The sequence below is a fragment of the Callospermophilus lateralis genome, chromosome 6, assembly GCF_048772815.1.
Source record: "Callospermophilus lateralis isolate mCalLat2 chromosome 6, mCalLat2.hap1, whole genome shotgun sequence".
NCBI lineage: Eukaryota > Metazoa > Chordata > Mammalia > Rodentia > Sciuridae > Callospermophilus > Callospermophilus lateralis.
Genome location: NC_135310.1, coordinates 149,901,570 through 149,927,776, shown reverse-complemented (window position 1 = coordinate 149,927,776; position 26,207 = coordinate 149,901,570). Strand labels below are relative to the sequence as shown.

Here is a 26,207-nt window from a genome sequence, read left to right as displayed (position 1 = left end):
GCTTTCTGGAGAAAGTGTTCCAGATGGAACAACATGAGGAAGTCCTAGGGGCAGGAAAGTACCTAATAGAAAATGAGGTCAGGGTCAAAGGAGGCCGATCATGACCAGCTGCAAAAGCTACTGTGAGGACCATGGTTTTTACTCAGTGAGGTGAGGTGATGCAGGATTTCATGCAGAGACATTTTCAAGTGGTCACCTGGGCTGAGAGCTGGGGATAGCTTCAAAGAGGTTCATCTCCTATAGAAGCTTCATAATATTCTGCTTATCAACTCATACAAAAGCACAGTGAAGGGCAGTTAAAGGTAGGCATATTGCTGTCACATTTAGCAAACAGCAGTGAGTGTGTCCACATGTATCCCTCCTGTGTAACATGCAAGGCCTTGTCCCAAGCATTTCACACACTTCTAGGACATCCTCTTCACTATTATTAGCTCCAAGTTAAAGAAAAAGGAGATTGTGCAAATTAGTGACTTGCTTTTAGGTTTTTAGATTAGCTAAATGCAACTCACAGAGGTCATGGAGACTTTAATTACTAATGTGAAAAAACACTTCCTAAGCAGGGTTTAGCATCTCCATATGAAGACCTGAAGATAATGTTGGCAGGGGACTGCGAGGGGCATGAAAGTTTGAGTTCAACCACCAAAAGCTTCTTCATTTTTAAGTCCTATCTAGACACTACATCTCAGACTTACCTGCACTGTAACTAGGCTGATTTTCTCTTAGAGTGTGGTGTCCCTGCAGACTGTTTTGTAAAGACAGGAGGTTTTAAAGGAGACAGTATCCACCACTGAACCCTGTTTTTCTTTTAGACCACAATAGTTTCAAAAACAACTGGTTAGGGCTGCAGTCAAGCCCGAGAACCAGTGGAGGTAAGCAAAAACTTCGATAACCATTTTAAAGATTAACTTTGTGACAGCTGAATCTAATACAAATTTGGGTTTGTATTTAGTGTAACTTCTATTTTATTTTTATAGCATTTGAGAGGCTGCATATTCAACGATAATGACCAGACCATAAATAAAACTGAATTCTGACCCACAACCTGCTGCAACCTGCGCAGGGAGCTCTTTGTCTACAATCGCTCTGCTGTCCAGTCACACCTGCAGGGAGCCAGATGGCTGTCTTTAGGAGCAATCCAAGAAGCTGAACAGGAACTCACATAAAAACCAGCCCCGAACGGCACGGATTTAATTAATAACTTAATTTTCCTAATTTTGCCCCTGCTTCCAGTTTAGGACTAACCGAAGGCAGCGGAACGCCCTCCTCGGCCAGGCCCACCCTGAAGCCCGCCCACTCCTCTGCCTGCCTCAGGGTCGTGCCCAAAGACTAGCGCCGGGGGCTGATTCCGACCCCAGGAGCTACGGACGGGGATAGACGTCAGGGGCAGTCTCCCCCCAGCCGCGGCAGAATCTGGAGTCGCTGCGGAAGCGCCGGATGGGCGGAGCTTCCTGCGCAAGCCCTCTGCGCACGCGCGCGCTCGGGCCCACCCCCACGTGGAGGTGACGTCACGTCCGGCGGCCGGGGCGGCGGCGGCGGCGGCGTCGGGTAGTGGCTCCGGGTCTGGCCGAGAGGCGGCAGGTGTCCCAGCTGCCTTCCCGCGCTGGCTGGGACTCGTCCCCACCGCTCGCTCGCTGGCCCTCTCGGTGCCCGCCGGCCTGTCAGCGGCCCGGCTTCCGCCGCCTCCCCGGGACCTCTCAGTGTGAACCCGGGTGTGCTCCCACTCCTGGAGGTGAAGCATACCTGCGGTCTGGGGCCAGTTGTGTTTTCCTTTCCCACCGGGCGGACGCTCGCAGCAGGAGGTGTAATGGGCAGTGTTTCCTTCACAAGGGCCTTTGCCTTAATAGTACAGTCTAAGAATGGTTGTCCTCAGGCCACAGGACCTTATCGTTGTGCAGCTGTTTGAATGCTTTTAAAAAAATAAATCTTCAAACTCATTCTGCATGTTAATGAGTTAGTTTTTTGTTGGTGGTGGTGTTGTGATGGGTCGTCAAAGTTCAGAGTCCTTTAGAATTGATTTTCCTAAATGAATCCTAATCTTGTGTCTGAATCGGTTCAGAAGCAACGTCTAAAGATTTTTAACTCCTGAAGACTTTTTTTTTTTTTTTTTTTTTTTTTTTTTTGCACCAGCACTTTAAGCATTTGGGTGAGGCAGTGCAGTAAGTTTTTGGAAAGTGCATTACATTTTTACTGTTCTTGAAACACCAAATTAATTCCATGTTTTCTTGACTTACCATCAATATTATGAAGTCAATATTTTGAAAGAACTGGAGACCACTGAGCGGTTGAATTCTCTTGCCAGATTCTAAATCTTTTTTTCTGCCTCTAACTCTGGTATCACTTGTCAACTGCCTAAATTCCTTACCCTCTTCTGGTTATAATTTACTGCTGTGGGTTTTGAATTTTGATAATTACATTTGATAGAACTGTGTAAAAGAGAAATAAGGGAAGGACTTGTGTCTTTACTTTTACATAATATCTCATTTTGCAAAATGCTCATTTTAGAAAGCATTGCTAAGAAAGAAAATTAAAATCATCTGGGATCTTAGTGCAGAAAGATTGCCATGGCTAGCATTTTGAAATATAGTCTTAATTTTTAAAATTAGTAAAAAAAATCATAGTCTTTGGCAAAAACAAAACCAGAATTATAGTATATACTGTTTGGAACCCCTTCTGATAATATATCTTATCTGGTCTTCCCATTTCACTAATTTTTTTCTTTGCACATTTATAATAGACATAGAATATTCCATTGTGCTAGGAGCTCTAATAAGTAAAAATAGGAACCCTAGTGCATAAACCTTGTGCCATCTATTTAAGCAGAGGATTGTTGGCTTTTGTTTTGGTTTTTGGTCAAGGGCATAGATGAAACAATGTTAGAGTTGTGTGAATGGGAAGATTTAATATTGAGTCCTGTGCAAGGGGAAGCAGTTTATCCAACTAATTGAAGAGGTGGAGAAAATCAATGAAAAGTTGTCTAAATTTTCATTCTTTGTTTCTAGGCTCACTAATTTTATTTATTTTCCTATGTCTGTCTCTTTCTCTTCTCCAAGAATGAAACATGACTGAGGACTCTCAGAGAAACTTTCGTTCAGTATATTATGAGAAAGTGGGGTTTCGTGGAGTTGAAGAAAAGAAATCACTGGAAATCCTCCTGAAAGATGACCGCTTGGGTGAGTTTTATATGTTTAATTAAGCTCATTGATTCTCAGTCATTCTAGGTGTTCTAAAGTAAATAATTACCTTAAAAGACATCCAGGGGTCAAGGCCTCGCGCTCAATCCTAGTACCACTACCCCCCCCACACACACACACACAAAATCCAGGGTGTTATTGATACATTTGTTCGTGACATGGTGACAGATTGGTATAGTTTGAAAAAAGTTGTAGGTTTTTCAGACTTACATTTAACTGAGAGCCAGAAGTTTTTGCAAGGCCTCTTAAAAAGTCAAGACTGTTTTTTCTTATTATGCCTGTATATTTTCTTGAATTTCAGATATGTCATCATAACTTCTAGGTAAACTTCTGCAACAACTCAGTCATGATATTCTTTTATGGAAGTATTAAGGCTGCATTATATATTGATATTTTAGGCTAGTAATAATAAAGCCCACCTTTGATCAAAGTGGAACAAGCCAAACCATAGTTAAAAATAATATCTTATTTACACAGAGTAATTTTTGTTTATTTGTTTTGCAGGGCTGGGATTGAATCAAGGGCCTTATGCATGCTAGGCAGGCAAGCCATTACTGAGCTACATCCTCAGCCCATCTAGAGTGTTTATAAAGTTTCACAAATGTTTTATCATCTGGTCATTAGTCCTCGTTATATAGTCTGTGTTTTAAGTATGCTGGCATTAATCTTCTCTTTTAATAAGTAGAGAAATAGAGGCTCACAGCTGTTAAGTATAGTTTATCAGGATTTTCAGGCTAACCGTACCACTAGTAGCTATCGGAACTTGGCAGAGTCACTTAACTACCTTGAGCTTCAGTTTCTGCATCTTCAGGACTATTACTATCCAACATACTTGTAGTATGGATTAAATGAAATAAATCCTATAATTTTAACTGCTACCAATATTATAGGGAATGTAATAATATATGCCAAATGCCTCTCTTATGCCATTGATTATAATTGTTTTGAATAGCTAAGTTGTTGGAAGACTTTATCTAAAAACCAGATCAATATTGCCTTTCCTAAATTTTTGCCGATTCCCTGAAGAAATATCTGAACTGTACTTTCAGATTTAAAAAGTGAAATGTATTTTACGTACTGTGATGAGCATAAAAAGCATCTAACTACTTGTTTCATTCTTCTTTAGATATTGAGAAACTTTGCACTTTCAGCCAGAGGTTCCCTCTTCCATCCATGTACCGAGCGTTGGTATGGAAGGTGCTCCTAGGTATGAAACCCAGGAGTTGGTAAATATATCTTCAAAAATATTGAATATTGGGATCATTTTTCATCCTACAGTCAGAACAAGGGGGATTTATTTGTGTTTTTTGCTGTATCTTGGGTCTTCCTCAGAAGACTGCTCACTATAAAACCCTTTAAGATGGTAACTTTAGCAGCAATACATTAAATATTACTCTTGAGTATCAGTTTATTAGTAATGCAAAATAAAGTTCCTGAAATAAAATGTGGAAAGAACATTGGACTAGGAGAGAAGAGAACTGGTCTTTGTTGTCAGCCCAGAAAGCTGGAGGAAAACCCAAGATACTAGGCCTCAGTTTTTGCATCTGTACAGTTAGAATATTGAGCTAAATTGCTTGTAGATTTCTGTGAGTCTCAGTAGTGGAGATATAACATCCTGCCCAGTGCTACTGGAGTCAAAAGGAGTCACTCTACTAGAAGTGTGACTGTGTCACTTTCAGTGATGAGTGGCGGAATGAGAAGAACTGATTTGCTTAGTTTCTCTGGAAGAAAAGGTACCAAAAGTACCAAAAATCTTGGTGCCCAAGATTTTTTCCCCTACCATTACTGAGCCCACTGAAGCACATAATACACATTTATTATCACCTCGCATTTTTTCTTAAAAAACAATTCAAATTTGTCAGCTTGGGATAGTAGTGCTTTATCAGGAATAGGAACTATTACTGGTATTTGCTAGGCCTCCCTGTGTGCCTGTCACTCAGCTGAGTAGTGTACCTGAGTTATTCAGAGTAACCCTAGAATGCCCCTGGGGTAGGCCTGTGTGTGCAGAAAACGACTTGCCTAAGGCCTCAGAGCCCCTGTCAGGAGATAGAGCTGGGGCTTAAGCTTTTTTAGACCTCACTTGAAGGTAGGCTGGATTATGAACCTCACTTTCTTTTTAAAATGTGTATATTTTGGGGCTGTGGTTGTGGCTCAGGGGTAGAGCGCTCGCCTAGCATGCGTGAGGCACTGGGTTCGATCCTCAGCACCACATATAAATAAAATGAAGATGCTGTATCCACCTAAAACTAAAATAAATAAATATATTTTAAAAAATGTGTATATTTTCAGGGCTTGCGAAACCTGCAGTCCTAAGTGTGGTTGTATAATATGGAGGCAGAGAATACCGCCCAGGAAGCACTGCACAATGACACTTTGTTGTGCAGCTTTCAGCCTTTGTGCACTCACAATCTACAGATGTGGGGACAATTATTTGAGTTTTTGTCTTGAGTGTTTTTGCCTAAATCGTACTATTTCCAGGGACCATCAAAATAAATTCCTTCCAAGGTGGCAGGGTTCAGTTCTGCTGGGAAGTACCACACGTCTTAGTGACTGCAGTGGGTTAGTCAGTACCCTTGTGCTCTGAAGCCTTCCTGAGTGCCAGTGCCTATCAGGCTTACCCTCACCTCTGTTTTTCTTACCTTTATCACGTAAGTCATTGCTCTGTTTGGAGTTAAAGGCACTGGGAATTTAGAGCTGTCGCATTATAAAGGACTCTTTTTAGCACAGGTTTTTGATTGATCAGGGATTTTTGGATGCTGGCTTCCTGGTAACATTTTGGGGAAATGTTAGAGACTTTTTAGAACCAACTCTTAGAAAACAGGTTTAAGATTTAATGTGGGAAGCACTGTGCTGCTGTTAATGGTGTGAAGAAGGTCCAACTACAGCTGTCTCATGTGTATCGGCCCAGATGTGTAGAACTCTTCAGTGTGTCCCCTGGCTTCTCTGAAAGCCTGCATGGAGCCCTCAAGCTATGGTACATGTAGGTTCATTTCAGGGAAAGGAACACATAAGTAGGTTTTTTACCTAGAGACTTTGAGCTCATCTAGCTGCTGTTTCTGGAATGTTCTTTGGAATTCTGGATCTATGGTGCTTTGAAGAGGGAGCCATAGTCAAAATGTTCATCCTAGCTTAGCCTGTACACTGATCTGTGTATTCATCACAACAGCTGTATAGAATTAGGGGTTACTGTTCCCAACAGATGGGGAAGCTAAGGCATAGGGAGATGGAGAAAATTGCTGCAGGTCCCCCAATCAGTTAATTGTAGAGCAAAAAATTAAACCCAGGAACTTTGGCTCCATAGTCTGTGCTTCTGTACAGCCTGGTTCACTGAGTGAGGATGGAAAAAAGTAAAGCTGAAAGCCTTGAAAATTCATTGTCCTCAGATATACTTAGTAACGATGGTACTTTTTCTTATGAGGACTCTTGGGGTGTTGATTCTGCAGAGAACTTTCAGTTAAGTGTTTGCTCACTTCTTGCCTCTGTTAGATGAGGAGACCCGTGCAGAGGGACTGACATAGTTGTGAGAGTCCTGGTATTAGCACATCTGGGAGAAGACCATAGCGTTACTGTCCAGTGGTCTTTCCTGTATATTTTTTTCATATCATTTGCTTGTTAAGAAAAGAAAAAAAGACGTGGTTCTTATGCCAAAGCTAATGAGTAGATCCCACATTTAATGTAGTGATGAGTATAAAATGTCATGACGATGAAGTATAAGTTGACCTCGTCAAAGAAGATCAGGGATTTGTGTGGCCCTGAACATTTGATATTTTGTGAACAAGTTTTAACTATTGGGAAGAGAAGGATTCAGCAGACTGTTGGTGTTTCTGAAGTATAGGAGGCCAAGTGCCAGATCCAGATAGAGGCCTTTAAAAGCTAACAGTGGCACAGGCTGACAACCCAAATTGAGTTAAACCATTATTATAATTGATGTAGTTATTATCTTGAAATCATGTGACATACTTATTCAAAAGCTTTGGTGGTGTCATTTCATTTCTCTTTAATACTAATGATGTGTCACCATTCAAATGTTGATAGCATTTAAATTTCAGATTGTTACAGTGAGAAATTATTACGAATCTATATGGTAACTAAATATTTGTGTGGATTCTAGTCTCTCATGAGCTGCTTCTTATACGATTCTTTTAATCCAAGAGAGATTTGGAGTAGTGTCTCAGGGTTCTGCCTTTATTTTCCTTCTGGGTCTCTGTAGGGATCCTGCCTCCACACCATGAGTCTCATGCCCAGGTGATGATGTACCGCAAGGAGCAGTACTCTGATGTCCTTCACGCTCTGAAAGTTGTTCGCTTCGTCAATGATGCTACGCCTCACATTGAAGTCTATCTCCGCATGTATCAGCTGGAGTGTGGGAAGTTGCCTCGAAGCCCCTCTTTCCCACTGGTTAGTGGTCACTTTTGCTCAACACATAGCCCAACTCTTGACTGTCCCGTCTGCCAGCCTTTGATTGCATGAGGTTTGCCTTAGAAACTTTCACTGACGCCCCATTGTGAGTAGCATAAATAGCACATCTTTATCTGGCATTCATGACCCTGCACATTCTGACCTTGTGTACTTTCAAAAAATACAGTTTAAGTACAGTCATACATTGTTTACCAACAGGGATACTTCTGAGAAATGTGTTGTAAGGCAATCTTGTTGTTACGCAGACATTACCGAGTATATTTACTCAAATTAAGACCACCATGACCAGGCAATTTAATCTTATGGGACCACCATCATATATTGGGTCTCTTGCTGATGTAATCACGTGGCACATGGGAATGTAATTACAAACCTATAAAAAAGTTGCAAGAATATTATCAAGAATTCTTGTATACTGTTTTTTCTGATTCCCATTGTTAACATTTTATGGCATCTGCTTTGCCATTTTTTCTATAAATCCACACATACTCCTTTTTTTTAAACCATTTGAGAGTAAGATGAGGACATGATTCGCCAGGACCTCAGATATCTTCTTTTTTTGCGGGGAGGGGGGTGAGGAAATAAAGGATAAAGTAGGTTTATTGCTTTGCTGTCAAAGGAGAAACATAGGGGACTCCTGTCCCAAAGACTCTCCAAGTCAGGAGAGTTTTAAACGATCCATATTCCAGGTGTGCTCTGGTAGGCAGTCCCAGGGCACCCTGATGGCGTGTTAGGATTCATTGGTTAATTTGGGAGATATTCACTTCCCAGATCCTTCCTGTAGTGGGTGTGTTCAAGGGCACTTAACTATGGGAAGAAAAGATATCACTGTCTCCCTAATCTTGTTAGGGAGGGCGAGAGGGGAGAAGAGAGAGAGAAAAAAAATAAGCCTTAGAGCCATGAAGGCTACATTCAGAAGGTGAAGGGACCACTGTTACATTTCCCCACTGTCAATTTCTACCTTCCATTTCTGTGGAAAAGTGGGCAACGATATCTCTAAGCTACTTTGTGCTGAAAGAGGGCGAAGTTGGGGGGAAGTGACCCGAAGTCCTTGTTTTCTGTCGGCTGGGACATGGACAGTTAAGGATATTCAGCATCACAGCAGTCCAGAGGTTCACGGTGGCAATTGGCAGGTGACTGGACAGGGTATACATAGGCAAGGTTTATGCTAGGACAGCAATAAAGAAGACAGCAAAGGGTTTACTTTTTTGGTGAACAATTAATATGAAAACAACTAGTATTTCAGCCAGTCTCTGGAATGCAGGCCAGTGTTTGCTTCTTGAAGACAAGAACACCCCTATAAAATAATCCTAGTACAGTCATCAAAACTAAGAAGTTAACATGGATAGAATATCAACATGTAATCTACAGACTTCATTCAAACTTGACAATTTTTCCCAGTAATGCCCTTTGTCACAAATAAACAATGAAAGTTCTGGATGAGGATTGATTTTGAATTATGAATTGCGTTGTGTTGTCATGTTGCTTTATTCTCTTCAATTTGGGACAATTTCTTCAATTTTCTTATCTTTAATGCTTTTGACATTTTGAGGGGTATAGGTCATTTTGTAGAAAGCCCCTCACTTTAGGTCTGGCTGGTGCTTCCTCCTGACGAGATCCAGGTGTCCACTCAGTGGGAATACCACATGGGTCATGCACGTCTTTCTCCATGTGTTGTATCAGGAGGCACAGAATGTGGATTTGTCCCATGAGAGGTAATGCTAGCGTTGATCACCTGGTGATGGTGTGCCTCCTGGGGTTGGCACTGGAAAGTTATTGATCCCTTTGTGGAGACTGTAAAAATACTACATGATTATTTGTGTGTGAGAAATTTTTAAAAATTTTTAAATTTATTTATTCTAATTTGTTATACAAGACAGCAGAATGCATTTTAATTTGTAGTACACACGTAGGGCACAACTTTTCTTGTCTCTGGTTGTTCACAAAGTAGAGTCACACCATTCGTGTCTTCTTTCGTGTACTTAGGGTGATGATGTTCATCTCAGCTACATGATTATTTCTTATTAAACTTTTGCCCAAGAGTTTCACCACTTGTTGATTTCAAGAAATTTTTGAATTTTAATGTTTCATATTTAAATACTTCTGGAAATAGGAAAAGTAGTGCAGCATCCCCAGACGCCTTTACCAGCATCCTCAACTGTATTGTTCATGACCCTGGTGTAGTGATCAGACCCAGAAAGCTAGCCACGATGCTACTCCAGCAACTGATCTGTAGATCTTACTGAAATCTGCTGACTGTCCCACTCAGGCCCTTCTTATGATCCTAGGTGCCATGTCTTCTTTAATCCAGAAAGTTCCACAGTCTCTCTTGCTCTTTCATGATCTTGAAACTTTTGAAGAGTACTGGCAGTAGAGCTTTTCTCCATCTGAGTTGTCGGATGTTTCCTCATGATTAAAATCTGGTTATGCGTTGTTCAAGAAGGCCACAGAGGTGTGATGATCGCTCCTGTTGCTGCTGGCCTGATCACCTGGTGAAGGTGGTGTCTGTCAGCCTTCTCCACTGCAGTGTTACTGTTTTCCTCTTTGTGATTAATATGTAACTTGTGGTGAGGTTGAGGCTTATAAATACCCAACAACTAATAATTCTTGTCTGAAAGTTTTTAGTCCTCTGATTGCCAAATGGTGGTTTTCTAACTCCTTTATTCCTTCTGTGCTTATTAGTTGTTTTTCTTCTATCAGGAGGACTTTTCCCCTCTCTTGCTTATAGATATCAATATGGATTTATGATCCTTTCTTATTCAGTGACCTGTAATCTGTTACTGCCCTATTTCTTTTTGTGTTCAGAATGTCCCAGATTTGGCCTTTGGGAGCACTTTGCATCTGACACCTGTGTCATTTTGACAAGTTCCCATCATTTCGCATGTTTCCTAACTTTCTGGACAAGATATTCCAGGCTCGTCTTGAGCTTTCTGTGCTGCGACTGTGGTACCAGCCCTCTCTTTTTGGAGGGGATGTGATATTCACAGGCCGCAAACCTGGCACTAAAAGTGCTCCTTTTTTCCTGGGCTCTCTTTGTTTCCAGGCACTATGAGCAGAAGCTAGGAAATCTCTGTGCACACACTCACTCACACTGGTATTCACCATGTCCCGTTGGTGGATGGATGGGTGGTTTTGTGTGGCACTGGGGATTGAACGCGGTACCTCACATACTCTGTGTGCTCTACATTGAGCTCGGCCCCTGTACATCACATTCTTTCCTTCTATCTGTCTATCTATCTATTTGTCTATCTATATTAAAAACCCTGAGTTCACCTGTTGGGTCTACTCCCACTCCAGTGTCTCAGGTTCTTTCTGGCTGTCACCGTGTCTGTGCTCCCAGCTCCTCTGGTTGCCTATGTGGAGAGGCCCCATGACTGAACCTCAGTGTCTTTTCTTCTTTACCCATTTCCCTGTGTGTAACAAACCCTGTCAGCCCCCTTGGCCCTGGCCTGCAGGCCCTTGGGCTCCTTGGCCCTGACCCTCGGGGTGCAGGTGGTACTGGATGTTCACCACCTCCTCACCCTGGCCTCTCGTCACCCCTCACACCTCCTTGGCCTTATCTGTTTCCTCTCCTAACCTCACTGGATCCCAACCGCTTTTTAAACTTCATCTGTAGCAAACCTTTCACTCTCGTTACTTGGACTACTTACTGTTATGAGAGAGGGAAGAGGAAGGAATAACCATAGAATCTAAGCTCTGGCTGTTTTGGTACAGTCCTCTCTGGGCATTTTAATGAAGGTTTTATGTGTTTGTTAGGTGAACAGACTGCATGGTCCAAGCAGGGATTTGTTTGAGAGCCTGGCTGTTCTATAAAATGTTCATTTTATTGTAGATTGGGCTTTGACTTATTTTTGTTTTTGCAGTTAATGAGGTGGAACCCATGGACAAACCTCAGAGCTAATAAAGGTCATCTACTTCTACTGAATTTGTCAAGAGAGAAGATCCCTAAATAATAACTAGAACTTTTCACTTGACTGGTGCAGTGGGGTTTCGAGCACCACACGAATTCTCACCATACACATTAGGCTAGGTTTGATAATCTGGTAGCTCAAGAAACATAAATGAGGAGCTGCAGCTCCCACCCCACCCTGTTCAACCTTTCCTGGCTCCAAGCCCCGACACCTTCATTGCAGTCTTGGGCACACATGCCGTTGGAGTGTATTTTTTGAGCGTGACACCACACCCTCCCCTGGCATAGAGCCCCAATCATTTTTTTTTTAATTTTTAATCTGTGTGATTAAAAAGAATGTATGATGGTGCATGGCCAGGAATGTGGTGCCTGAAGGGCATTGGTCCTCTTCCCTTAAGAGGAAGCAGTCAGGGACATGCCAGCTCTGGGGCCACCTTGCACTGTGCTCAGGGCTGCCTGGGAACCCCAGAAAGGAGACTTTTCTCTCTTTTTTTTTTCTCTCCTTCTCTGAACACATTTAAAAAAAAATGGTTAGGGAAATTTACTCTCTATGATCCTAGCTCTGCTACTCTTGACATTTTATAGAATATTAACAAGTTGGAAGAAGCCTTAAAAATGAGATACTTTTTAATAAAATGGGACTTTCCAGGGAAGTAGAATGATGCTTTCTAGTTTCTTTTTAACATTAAAATCCTTCATACATGAAAACTGAGGTGAAAATGTAAAACTTTTGTAGATAATAATGATGTTTTAAAACAAAGTACATTTCCACATAAGGTTCTAGTAATCTTATAGATTATTCTGTTGAAATTTACTTGAGGGTTTACTTTCAGATCTGGGTGTTGATGCATACTTTGAGAAATGCCATTCTTTTGATTCCTAAAGTTCTGATTCTAAGGATATTAATTTTTTAGATGCTTAAAGTTAGAACAAAATTCTCAAGTCATGTGTGAATGCTTTGAAATATAGTAAAACCTTAGTTTTTTGAGTCCTTCAGTATTTGCAAATTACTGTATTGACGATCTCTTCGGGTACTGTTTGTTCTATTGATCACATCTGTTTGAAGAATTTTCATCCAGCTCTGAGAATATTTTGGGGTGGAGAGTCAGTGCCTTGCTCATAATGGACATTAACTTGTGATAGGTTAGTGTTAGAAGTTGGAGAATTTGTGTGCTCAACCTGGAACCCAGCTGTTGATGAGCTACACTGATTGGAGCGGATTCCTGTGGACGCCCCTTGCTCTGCTCTTTACCAGTGAACTCTGCTTTTTGATCCCACTTTGGTTTATTAATGCAGTCTCTTCAAAATTTAGGGGGCAAGGTTTCATTTTTGTTAAAGAAATGTGTCTTCCTCCCTTCTCCTGCCTTGTTCTTGAGATTTATTATTAACCTTGCAGGAGCCAGAGGATGAAGTATTTCTTGCCATTGCTAAAGCCATGGAAGAGATGGTGGAAGACAGTGTCGACTGTTACTGGATCATCCGATGCTTCGTGAACCAGCTAAACAACAAGTACCGGGATTCTTTACCCCAGCTGGTGAGGGGTTGTTTTGTTTGGGGCTTTTGAGGGGTGAGCAGTGGTCCTGGGGTCCTCAGTGAATACTCTTAACTCTTGTCGCTGCTACAGTTAGGAGGGAAGCCTCTATTGCAGGACTCAGCAAGGTTTTCTGTAAGAGACGGATGGTAAATATTTCCAGCTTGGTGGGCCAGATGGTCTCTGTTGTAACCAGGCAGCTCTGCTGTTGGAGCACAAAAGCAAACAGCGCACTGGAGAATGGTTGGGGTTGGCTGTGCCCTGCTGCAGGCCAGAGTGTGCCAACCCCTGCTCCGTGGTGTTCCTTACCCTGTTCCAGAATCCACTGAATATATTGAGAATGATCTCTCTGTGTTAGTTAAGGTGTATATTTGCCTGCATATAATGGAAGCCCAAGAAGCTTGTTTTCTTTCATGTAATCAGAAGTTCAGAGGTGAGGCAGACCAGAGCTGGGACTGTCTTTCCATGGGGAAGATAGGACTTCTGCTCCTGTTGTTTTGCTCCAGAATTCTTTCTCTACTGTTCACAAGGTAGCTGTTGGACTGATAGTTATGGCATCCACATTCTGGGCTGGAAAGAAGGGAAGGAAAAAGAAATGAAGAAGCCACTGGGCATGGTGGTGAATACCTGTAATCCCAGCTGCCTGGGAGGCCAAGTCAGAAGGATTGCAAGTTCAAGGCCAGACTAGACAACTGAGCAAGACTGTGTGTCAATGAAAAGGGCTGGGGATGCAGCTCAGTGGTAGAGCACCCCTGGGTTCAAGCCTAGAATGGAAGAGAAAGAAAAGGCGAAGGAGGAAGAGGGACATGTCTATCCAGCCTGCCACTCTTAAGCAGGTTTCCTTCTGCATGTGTGCAGGGACTCTTCTGGTAAGATAAGAAAGTCTCCAGTCAGGAGGTATTTCATACACTTCACTTGCTGGACACCAGAGCTCCGCAGCCTGTGCACTGGGTGTGGGGGGTCACCTTCAGGATCGTGGACTTCTTGGGCGAGGGCTGTCGGACCACATGGCGATGTCCTGGGAAGTGGTCCAGAGTCAGAGCTTGAAGGACAGTTTCCACTGGATGCATATCATTTCATACCATTGTAAAGTGAAAAAAATATTAAGCTAAGCCATCATAAATTGGGGACAATCTGCTGCTGGCCTCCACCTGCTGTGGATTCTGGGAAACATGGATTTTCAAAGCTTGGCACATATTTATCTCCTGTTAAAATAGGGTTCAGTTAGTGAAGGAGAGGTGTGTGGACGCAGGGAAGGCACCAGCTCTCTGCGCCGTGCCCTGGCTTGGGAATCCTGACAGCCAAAGGGCACTAGCTTGAGGGGTAAGCCAGTCTCCCTTGATCATTCTCTTCTTCCCCCCCTTAGTCAGCTCGTGTATAGGAATGAATCTGTTTTCCTTGGTTATTGAGTTGTTCATTTGAAGGTTGTACTGGATGTGGTTACTGTGCTCTGTGGGGAGGGAGAATGTGGGGTGGTGGTGGAGGCAGGTGAGCCCTGGGGATCACTGCTGGAGTCCAGTACTGACCAAGAGGGAGGGCCATGGGCCCTTCAGCTTCATAGAGCTTTTATGAGAACAGTTATTATCTATTTCAGTTAAGTAAAATTTGATTTTTAGGGTTCTAAAATTTGATCCACCTAATTGATTTCAATAAAAATAACTGAATCATGGAAGGGGAGCATAAGTAAATGTAATGCTAGTTGCTTAATTAAATCAGGAGATCTCAATTATATATGGTTTAATTAGCTTTTCTTGTTTAATATTGGAGTCAGTAGCATTATTTTGAGGAATGTAAGTAGTATATGAACATATTCTTAAAAGAAGTTAAATAATCCAGATGAATCTCTGATTTCCTAAATCTTTACCACCTGCCCCCACCCCCTTACCTTCTCTAAGCAGTAAACCTTGCTGTTATCTGGTGAGTATTCTTCTAGACTGTCGCACACACACATGTGTAAAGTGATGTTAAAAAGCACTTAAGTAGTATCATTCATGTACATGTGGTCCTATAGTTCTTGTGTTTATTTTTATTTTTAACGTAATACTTAAGTTTCCACGTTGGTACAGATAGTTTTCAGACCTGGCTTCTTTCAGTATACCCAGAAGATTTTCAAAATTTCTGCCACCTTTTGTCATCCACCCAGGCCAGTTATATCAGTCTCTAGGGGTGGGGTGCTGGGGTGCTGATTTTTTAGAAGCTGGAGGCAGTTCTGTAGTGGGAGCCATTCATATGGAACCACTTTCCCTTCTAATTCACTCATAGTATTTCCTGTTGTGAGTTTGGCATAATGAGGAGGCAGAGCCCTGCTGACAGAAGGACCCCCTGTACGTTCCCTGTGTGTGTGTCTCCTCTAGGTGGGGGCCTCTAAGCCAGTGTGCAGGTGAAGGGGAGACATCTTTAAAGTCTGTGTGTGCCTTGTTAAAATCTTAAACTCCATGTCAGTTTATGCCCCCCAGACAGACTACGAGGTCTCCTCTTTCCAACCCCAGTGTCTGCACCTGATGGTGTCCATCTCTGAAGCATTTGTCCATCTGCTGGTGAAGGGCTTCTCATGTTCAGCTGTGTATCTGCAGTGTTGGGAGAGGTCGAGCAGTCTGCATGTTTCTGTTTATTCTTCCTTCTCAGGAATCATGAGCATAGTCTGGAAGTCTATCCTTTACCTATTGCACACGTTGGGAATCATCCCCATCTGTTGAGTAAGACTTTTAAGTTTTGATAAAGTGGAGTTTCAGTATTCTTTTGCTTGTTTTATATGTTAAAACAACCTTTCCATCCCAAGATTTAAAAACATATATTCTTTTAACATTTAAAAAATGCTTAACATTTTCAATTTAGTCTCCCTTCCCAGGGATTTCTCACAAGAGGTATCAGACAGACACCACTCTTTTATACCTGCCTACAATACCACAGTCCTACCAGTGCACTCTCTCCCCTCTGGTTAGCACACTGAGAATATTCTTCATGTCAGGAGTGCTAAATTTCCCTTATTAACCAATTGCTTGTTTTCAGCATATCATCTCTGTGTTTACAGATGAGAATACTGAAGCACAGAGAGATTCAGTCATTTGACCAAGGTCACATAGTAACTGGCAGAACACACTACTTTTTCCCTTTTTCCTCCTCAGATTCAAAATGCCATCTTTATTATATATGGCATCGCTGCTTGTATTTATACTCTTTTCCAGGTTCTTTTTTCCATTGAGTTATTTGTCTACTCTTAGGCCCATATAGTTCAGTTAATACAGATTTCTAGTATATTTTGATAGCTGGTAGGAAAAGTTCCCTCTTTCAGAAATGCCTTGGATATTCTTGAGTTTTCTTTTTAGGAATGAATTTTAGAATGGGAAAAATCTAATGTCCCATAAACCTTGATTTCCTCATTGGTAAAAACAGAGTTTATTTTAGTAAATACAATATAGTGCCTGACACATAGTTTTTTAAAAGAAGTCTTTGGACTATAAGAAAAGCTAAACTTCCTGTCATTGCTGTTTGATTTGGGCTTCAGATGATTTGCCTGTTAAACTTTGGTTTGAACGGTGCTGTCTTGAAATTCCTTGTTGTCTTGCAGTGGATCTCTCCCTCTTGGTCTGTTGTCAAAGCAGAGTTTCCGTTATCCTGGTCTGTTACTTCTATTTTTTTGTAGTTTGACCAGAGAAATTTGTGCTCACAAGGTGCGGGCTGCTTTCTCACCACTGTCGAGGGTGATCGACAGTGACACTGAGGTTCCAAGTGACGTGCTGCATAGTTTTCATCCCCAGGATTGTGTCAAGGCTTCCTCCTCACTGGCTTCCAGAATTCTGCTCTTTGGCAAGGCCTCTTGTGGCCACGGGGAGTGGAGGCTAGCCCCAGTCACATGGCAGGAAGGCCTCTTTACCCAAACTCAGTTGTGCTCAGTCAGCAGAACATGTGAGTGGTCTTTGTGCGGCTGTCGCCCTGTCTCACAGCCAGCCCAACAGAGGTGTTAAAATGAGCAGGCAGCAGCCTCTTCCTGTGGGTGCGTCTCTTGTCGGGTTCACAGTCTGTTGATGATATGCTTTATCATCTTCAACAAGTTAAGAATTTGGGTGCATGGGAATATTGGAAAAAGTTTTACGGAAAAATTTAGAACCTAAAGGTTCAGTGGTAACAGAATTATAATGGATTTTATTTACCATTTGCTAAGTGCAAAGATATCAGGCAGTACCTTTCATTAAAAATATATACATCCATGTTTGAATTCACCTGCTTTTTTAGCTGAAGCAGTAGCCTGCAGCACACATTCTTTCCCATCCTGCTGTGAGCCTGATGTGGCTTGCGTCCTGCCCTAGTGGGAGGTACCGATACTCCACAGTTTTTCAGGGCTCTGTGCTTCTCCATCATGTGTATATTCCCTAGTTTATTCAGCCTGTCCTCTGTTGGCCACGTGGGTGTGTCCACCTTACAGTTGTTACAGAGGCGCTGTTACAGATGAGCGGCTTTGTGCCTACATCTCTTCACGTTTGCCAGGAGAGTTTTGGTGTAGATGTCCTAGAAGCAGATTGGCTGAATCAAGGGGTAAATGCATACATGACTTTCCTAGAGATGACCCATCCCCCTCACAGAGCTCATGGTCTTCTGTATCCTCAGGACCAGTGGATCTATTCCTCACAGCCGGTTCCCCTGAGTGGGTGTGGTTAGTCTTTGGAGTTTTGCCATCCTTGAGGCTGACCCATGCCTCAGGGTAGCTCTAGGTTGTACTTCCTTATGACACACAGAGTGAAGGATCTTTTCAGGGGGGTAAGAGCAGTGTGCATTGTTTTCTATAGCGTTCTTGTCTCTTTCCTTCCCTGTTTTTAGAAGCTCTATTTAGGGCTACTAACCCTTTTAGGTTATTTATTAACCTGGGAAAATACTCACAATTTGTTGAGTACAAAAAGCAGAATCTTAAATTGTATATTCAACATGAGCCCAAAGAATGACAGACTGAAGTGTGTGTGTGTGTGTATGTGTGTGTGTGTGTGTGCAGGAAGAGTGGATGTGGTGCAAAACACATGACTGGTGGTTGTCACTGGATGGTGTGATTGTAAGTGACCTTTGAATTCTTTATTCTTTTCTGCATTTTCAAGATTTCTTATACTAGCATATTATAAATCAGGAAGAAAAATTTATAAGAAATTAGCAAAAAGGTGAACACTGAGTGATTATCAATATATTCCTAAACTTCATATTAATTCATGGTATTCACTTACTCAAAAAATAACATATCTGCTGTTTACTATGTCAAGTCATGTTGTGAGTCCTGGAGATCCAGCAGAGAACAAGACAGGTGTGCTCCCTGCCCTCAGTGAGCTTTTAGTCTCATCAAGGAGAAGAGACATAACAGAGGATGATTTTAAAACATTCTTCTGTGTCCTGTTTATTACCTGGGCTGACTTGTGGATGAAATTCTCTTCGTAGTGAGACACAGTACTCATAATGAGATGGGTGGGCCGGAGCCTCACTGAGTGCCAGCACTTGCCTAGCGTGTGCAGGGCCCGGGCTCCATCCCCAGCACCACAAGATAAAATAAAGATGTGTGTGTTTCACCCATGCACATGGATCCGTTTGGCAAAACCGGCCCAAATACCAGAGTAGGCCTGCCTTTTTTGGCTTGTCTTGTTTTGAGGAATGTGTGTGATATCCTTGAGGAGCTTGGGGACTGTAATTGTGGAACTATAATTTTATGGGGAAGTTACAGAAACAGAAAGTAGTTAAAGAAGCCCTGAAAGAGAGGGGAGAGCTGGGCCAGATGTTAATTTGGGGTCCCTTCTTGGCTGACTCCTGTTCATTCTTCTGGGGTCAGCTCAGGTGTCACCTCTCCTGAGGAGCTGTTTCTGCTTCCCACACGTGGGTAAGATTCTCGTGGACGGGCCCTCCATCTCCTGCTTGCCCATCTCTGCGTCTTAGCATCATGCTCTGTTGTAGCTGCATCTCTGCTGTCTGTCTCAGTTAGGCTTCGGCTCCTTGAAGGCAGGGACTTGAGCTTGTCTTTTGCTCGTTTCCTTGAGTGGCACATGTCTGCTTCGGTGGACACTGGAAAGGGTATGTATGGCCTTTTTGATAGAGTAGAGAGGGATGGTATTTGATAACAAACACTTGCATTTGTTTTGATGAGATGGGATCTGGTGTACTCTTCATGACAGTGAGTACAGACCTTGGGGTTTGTCCCTCAGTGTCCGTTCCTAGCCAGTGGACCCTAAATCCAGTGCGGGTCTGGAGAGCTGGCTCTGTTGGCTCTGCGGGTCTTCCAGAGTTGGCTCAGGTGAGGGAGGCTATCATACAGATTCCAGGTGCCTGAGTTATGTATCTGTTATAAGAAATCCCCGTGCAGGCTTGTGTGGTACAGTGCTCATCCTTGGGAAGCCCTTTTGGCCGAGCCTCTTGTGCTCAGTAGAGCAGTGGTGCATATCTGGTCCTTCTTGCCACCATTTACCTGTCCCATTCTTCCTCTTTCTCTACACCTTAAACCCATTCTTTCTTTTGCTCGACCTTTCCTTATCTCCTCCTCATCTGCAATGTACAGCTGCTGCAGACCAGCCATTAAGGTCGTGGCCTTTTTCAGCTCCCATAACATTCGAACTTTGTTTTGGATTTAGCCTTAGGCTGTTGAATCGACTTAATGCAATTAGAGTGACCAGCTCTTCTGTTCTGCCTGGAACTGTCCCAGGTTTAGTACCAAGAGTGTGTGTCCCTGGAAGCCCTCCGGTCTGGGAGGTGGTTACTCTTGTCCGTTGCAGACCTGGGCACGGCTGTGTCACATGGGACTGGGAGATTCTGAAGTTTCATCCTCTAGTACTTCCTTGAATTCAGCATGCAAACTTTTTTTCATCACAGGGTATAATATCAGGTGACATTATGTCATAGGAAATGAGTAATTTCTCTTCCTGTTGAATCTTTAGCCAAAAGCTTTTGAACAATACTTGAATCTGGAAGATAGCAGACTGCTGACTCATCTGAGAGCGTGTTCTGCAGTGTCTAAGCTTCCTTACGATCTCTGGTTCAAGAGGTGCTTCGCAGGATGCCTGCCTGAATCCAGTTTACAGAGGCAAGTATTTTTTTCATAGACAGACCAAAGACCTGGAGTTAGGAAGAATCCTGGTTTTCAAGTGACCATCCCCCAGCATGTAAATTGCTTTAGAACGAGAGGGTAGTTTGAAGCTACGTTCTCCAGCAGCTGCCATATCTGCACATGATTCTGCTTATTACTGAATACACACTTAGAAAAATGGAGGGTCCCCTGTGTGTAGCTGTGCAGCAGTCACACCTGAAATGTCTCCAGAAGTTCACCGAAGTGTGAGCTCTTCTTTCCAGAAGTTGGCAGATCCTAATCTAGCAGGAATCTTCGTCTTACTTTAATCATGACATCCTTAAAGGAGCTGAGGGCAAAGATGTGAGGCGTAAGCAAGTCATTCTTAGGCACATGTTTTAGGCATTTCTGAATCCCAGCCCTACCCCTTCAGGACTTCATTGAGAAGAAACGCCGGACACCGAGCATTAGACTAGGCAGTGAAGGGTAGAGTCTAATACCAACCTTCAAAGTTTTAGGAATTATTACAATGATCATGTTAGATTGGTAGTGGCTCCTCAGCCCTTGGAGAAGTTTAAGGAATCTGTCTCCAGATAGCAGTGAAATTGACTTTATCTCATATTTCATATCCTTCTTTTGTTGTTGCCTAATTGTATAGCATTGGGGGATGTTAGTAAAACAAAACCTTTGGTTTAGGATCTTCTTTCTTTCCCTGAAGATGTTGGGTTTGTAACAGGAGGGAATGGGCCTTTGGCACATTCCTAGCAGAGCAGTAATTTTTTTTTCAGGTTTTAAAAATTTTACTTTGTTATATATGATAAAAGAATGCATTACAATTCATATTACACATAAGGAGCACAATTTTTCATATCTCTGGTCGTTCACAAAGTAGAGTCACACCATTCGTGTCTTTATACATGTACTTAGGGTAATGATTTCCATCTCATTCGCCGTCTTTCCTGCCCCTACACCCTCTCCCTTCCCCTCCAACCCCTCTGCCCTATCCAGAATTCGTCTATTTCTCCCATGCTCCTCCCCCAATACCCCACTGTGAATCAGCCTCCTTATATCAGAGAAAACATTTGGCATTTGGTTTTTTGGGATTGGCTAACTTCACTTAGCATTTTATTCTCCAACTCCATCCATTTACCTGTAAATGCCATGATTTTATTATCTTTTAATATTCCATTATGTATATATACCCCATTTTCTTTATCCATTCATCTAATGAAGGCATCTAGATTGGTTCTACAGTTTAGCTATTGTGAATTGTGCTGCTGTAAACATTGATGTGGCTGTGTCCCTGTAGTACGCTAATTTTAAGTCCTTTGGGTATAGACCGAGGAATGGGATAGCTGGGTCAAATGGTGGTTCCATTCCCAGTTTTCCAAGGAATCTCCATACTGTTTTCCAGATTGGCTACACCAGTTTGCAGTCCCACCAGCAATGTATGAGAGTGCCTTTTCCCCCACATCCTCACCAATACTTATGGTTGTTTATATTCTTAATAGCTGCCATTCTGACTGTAGCGAGATGAAATGTTAGTTTTGATTTGAATTTTTCTAATTGCTAGAGAGGTTGAACATTTTTCATATATTTGTTGATTGATTATATATCCTCTTCTGAGAAGTGTCTGTTCAGTCAGTTCCTTTGCCCATTTATTGATTGAGTTATTTGGTTTTATTTTGGTGTTAAGATTTTTGAGTTCTTTATATATCCTAGAGATTAGTGCTCTATCTGACGTGCCTGTGGTAAAAATTTGTTCCCAATTTCAGGGCAGTAATTTTTAGTGAACTTTCCACTTTGCTTTGCTGCTGATTATGTGAAGAATATATTTCAGTGGTTCATCTATTTTGTTGTTTTTGATGATTATTTAGCAGTAGTTCTTATCTGAAGCTTATACTTAAAATAGGAGTAATGTGATCTTATTTTGTAATTTGAGATGTCTAGGTGAATATAAATTTCAAATTTATGTAATTTGATTTTATCTCCTTATTTTTGTAGGGTTTGGGATAAAGTTGTAAGTGGATCCTGTAAAATCTTAGTTTTTGTAGCTGTGGAAATTTTATTAACTTTTAAAATAAAAGTAATGGCACTGAATAATGCGGAGAAGATAACGAAATTCCTGGAAAATGTAAGTGTGCTTTATTTGATTCATTTTTTTGTGTGGGAGACTCTTTGTTTCTTTGTTTTGTTTTGGTACTAGGGATTGAACCCAGGGCCTCCCGCGTGGGAATCAAGTGCTCCACTGCCAGCCACACCCCCAACATCTTGATTCAATTTTGAATCTAGAAATGAAGTCAGATTAGCAAGCCAGATTTCTTATTGCATTAAATTATTTCTGAGAAATAATATAATATCTTTGTAACACTAAAATAAACTTTTTTTTTTTTTTTCCTTAAAACATATCTTTTCAAAGTTAGCCTCTGGATCGTAATGTGTGTACCCCTGTCTGGGGGCTGCTGGTCTGAGCAGCAAGGCCGTTGCTCAAGTGTGCCCACTGGGGATCAGAGCGCCTTTCCTAAGTGACTACCAAACAGGCATGTTTGGAGATGTAGCTGCAATTTTTTTTCAATGGAGTAAGAACCCTGATGTCTTAGATTTTTGTACATTCTTTCATTTCTGTTACTGTCTCAGATGTAATCTCAGTAGGGTTAGTCAGTGTGCTAAAGTATTATCTAAAACATATTGAAAAAAGACCCAAATGAATCAGCTTTGCCCTCTGAGTATCTTGAAGTATCTTCTATATAAGAGGTGGAAGGAAGGAGAGTTAGGCCTGCATGAATAATATATCATAGATAGGACCCCAAATCTATCCTTTTTTCAAAAAATAGATGTACACAAAACCTTTGTTTTATTTTTATTTATTTTTATGTGGTGCTGAGGATTAAACCCTGTGCCTTTCGTGTGCCAGGCAAGTGCTCTACCACTGAGCCACAACCCCGGCCCCCCTCCTCCATTTTTTTAAATTAATGTTAACATTTGAATAGTGGCTTGGAAAATAATTAGTACTAAGTGAAGATGTGTTCAGCAAATGAATCATAAACATCATGATCAGAGGCCAACAGCCAGTGTCTGTGATGAGTATTTTTCATGATCCTGTCATCCTGTGAACAGCTCTGTGAGGTTGGGCTGTCATTTCCCCCATTCTAGGGGCTCTGAACCCACCCTGAGCCCCACGATCAGTGGGCAGTACAGAATTTGAACCTGGCTGTCTACTTGGTATGTTCTCAGGCGACTTTAAAACAGTCCTTTTATGCTGTACTTTCTGAACAGTAGTAAAATCTCCCATGGAAATCAGCTTTATCAGTGAGCAGTGAATGAGAGAAGGTGCTCAAGTTCCAGACACACACATCTGTCTCACCCAGACTGGTTGCTGTTCACAGATTCCCCAGGACAGCTCGGATGCCATCGTGAGCAAGGCCATCGACTTGTGGCACAAGCACTGTGGGACACCGGTGCATTCAGCCTGAGCCTCCTGATGGTTGGGGATGATCTGTCCCCTGGGCACTTTGTTCTTGTCACCAGTCTACTAAGCTGATTGGAACAGTTGTCTTGCTCTGGTGCTCAACGTGAAAATTTTTTCCCCAGTAAAATAATTTAATGAAAAAGCTGGTGTTGCCGTGTTGTGGATCAGCAGCTTCACTCACACTGGAATGCCAAGTTCACTGTTCAAGGGTGGTTAGGAAAAAGCTTCTAGTTCTGGAAGCAGTTCTGTCCGGGGGTGGGTGTACTCAGGAGCAGAGAGCAGCCTGCCCCACCTCTCTCTAATTAGCACCAACTCGTCACTGTTGAAGCTCTATTTCTGGAATAAAAAGCAACTTCCTTTCGTTGACACCTCAGTTTTATCTTTTGTTGGTGCAGAACTTGTTTAAATCTAAGCTTCCTTCTCAGGCCTCATCTTGCTAAATAGGCTTAGAAATAGTCGTTTCGCTCTTTTTCCCTGTGACAGTTGAACAAAGCCTTTATTGAACAAAATATGTCTGGATCTACCAGCTAAGCGCGGTGCTTGTTTGGAAGTCGCTGCACCCTTGCTTTCTCTTCACTGGCTGTTAAATGCCTGGTAGACTTGAGGGAGCCGTGCTGCACACAAAGGGCGTGGGAGGGGTGGCAGGTGAAGATTAATAGCCAGTGACCCCTGGGCACATGGTGCCACACAGTCGTCACTGTTCACGGGACAGTTGCCGGCTTTGAGACCGGGGAGTGAAACGGGGCCCTTTGTTTCAGATTTACTCAGCTGTCTGACCTGCAAGGGCCTGAGTAGTGAATAGGAGTCTCCACCCACCCCACCCCACCCCTCAACTGGGAGGCAGACGGCCAAGAACAGAGCCCCCAAGGTGTAAAATACCTGTTGAGAAAGAGTTCAGAGAAAATGGAGCTGATAAACCCAGCAGGGACCTCTGTACAGTACAGACCCAAGTTGTCCTCTAAAAACTGGCCACCCACCATCTGTCCAGTGACCTCTGCCCCTGGAGAACTGTGGGGACTAAGAAAGGACACGCAGAGGAACCCCTGCCCCAGTTGTCTGCTGTCTAGTGATCTTGGGGGAGGTGAAATTCACAGAGAGGTGGTGAAGCAGGAATCACGTTACTCTGTTCAAGAGCCACGTGTCATCTGATGAGTTCTTAGTAGAACAGAAGCGATGAAGTCAAGGGATGCTAGTGGCCTCCAGTTCCAGAGGAGAAAGATTGTCCTCATCTCTGCGTAGGAGGGTGCTGTGAAGGTGGTACTCCTGGGAACCCCTGCTGGAATCGGGGAAGGCTGGGGTGCTGGGGAGCAGGGCTGGGAGGCAGCCAGGGCCTGGGGCTCGGGGAGGAGGGCTGGGGGAGGGCTCGGGGCTGGCTGACCTCTTACCCCACCCTCTGGCTGAGGCCCAGAGGATCTGTAACGGAAGGCTGCTGCTCAACTGCTAGGGACCCAAAATCAACACAAGTATCGTCTCAAACCCAGTGTGGTAAAGCCTTTCTAGCCATGGGGGTGGGCTGAGGGTTTTTTTTTTTTTTTTTTTAAGTGATTCAATTTGATACCATCAAAAGTTTTTCTTATTGAAAAACTAAAAAATAAATATTAAAAAAATTCTCTGTTTAAAAAAAAAACACAGAAAAAAGAAAAACTTAACATCAGAAGAATTTTTAAAAGCCTACTGTGAGAATTTAAAAGTCCACTGTGAACATTTTTAAAAGCCCACCGTGGAGTAGATGAGGACCCAATTTCATTTAATACCCTAATTTTACTTTGCGAGAGTCGAGGTAGGAGCACAGTTCCTAATAAAAATGCCTCCCTCTTCCTTGCCTCCAGAACATTCTGTCAGGGCGCCGTGGCAGGGTCCTCCGTGTTAAAGCCCAGAGTGTGCCCCAGCCCGACTGCTGCAGCTGAGGTGCGGGTCCTCCCTCTGCCTCAGAAAAGTGGGGTTTGACGTGGTTCAGTTTAGTTCCTACACTTCTCCTTTGGAGGTCCTTAATGCAGATGAGAGAAGCTGTCCAACTGCTGGGGACCAGGGAGGCTCTGTGTGTGTGTGTGTGTGTGTGTGTGTGTGTATGTAAATGTGTGTGGAGTGTGTGGGGTGTGTGGGTTTTATATGTATGTGGGGGTGTTGTGTGTGTGTGAGGTACAAGTGGGGGTGGGAGGTATATGGTAAGTGTGGGGGTTATATAGTGTGTATGTGGGGGCAGGGCATTAAGTGGGATGTGTATGACTTATGTAGTGTGTGTAGGGTATGTGGGGGTGTGTGGCCTGTGGGGGGGTGTTATATGGGGGGTATTTATATGTGTGTGTGGACTGGTGTTGGGGGTGTATGTGGAGGGTGTTTGGTGCGGTGTGTGTGAGGGCTTGTGTGTTTGGGGGTGTTGTGTGGTATGTGTGGGGTATGTCTGGTAGTGCGTGTGTAGGTGGGGAGGTGTTATGTGTGGTGTGTAGGTGTATGTGAACTGCGATATGGGGGGTGTATGTGGGGGGTTTGTGTGTGGTGTATATAGGTGAGGGTATTTGTGTGATGTGTGGTGTGTGGGTTTGTGTGTGGACTGTGTGGTGTGGGGGAGTGTGGGGGTGTGTGGGTTTGTGTGTGGACTGTGTGGTGTGGGGGAGTGTGGGGGTGTGGGGGTGTTATCTAAGGTGTAGGTGTGTGGGGGCTGT

At 42.9% G+C, this 26,207-nt stretch overlaps 1 protein-coding gene across 1 annotated transcript; it reads left to right on the top strand.

Moving 5' to 3' along the window:
- The first annotated feature begins 1,511 nt into the window (after nucleotides 1–1,511).
- Nucleotides 1,512–23,690, top strand: Tbc1d7 (TBC1 domain family member 7). Its single transcript, XM_076857911.1, has 8 exons — nucleotides 1,512–1,729; nucleotides 3,051–3,170; nucleotides 4,318–4,398; nucleotides 7,402–7,589; nucleotides 12,917–13,054; nucleotides 19,948–20,093; nucleotides 22,080–22,209; nucleotides 23,462–23,690. The coding sequence occupies exons 2-8, from the start codon at nucleotides 3,059–3,061 to the stop codon at nucleotides 23,546–23,548; spliced, it is 882 nt and encodes a 293-aa protein (XP_076714026.1). The 5' UTR covers nucleotides 1,512–1,729; nucleotides 3,051–3,058; the 3' UTR covers nucleotides 23,549–23,690.
- Nucleotides 23,691–26,207: the final 2,517 nt, after the last annotated feature.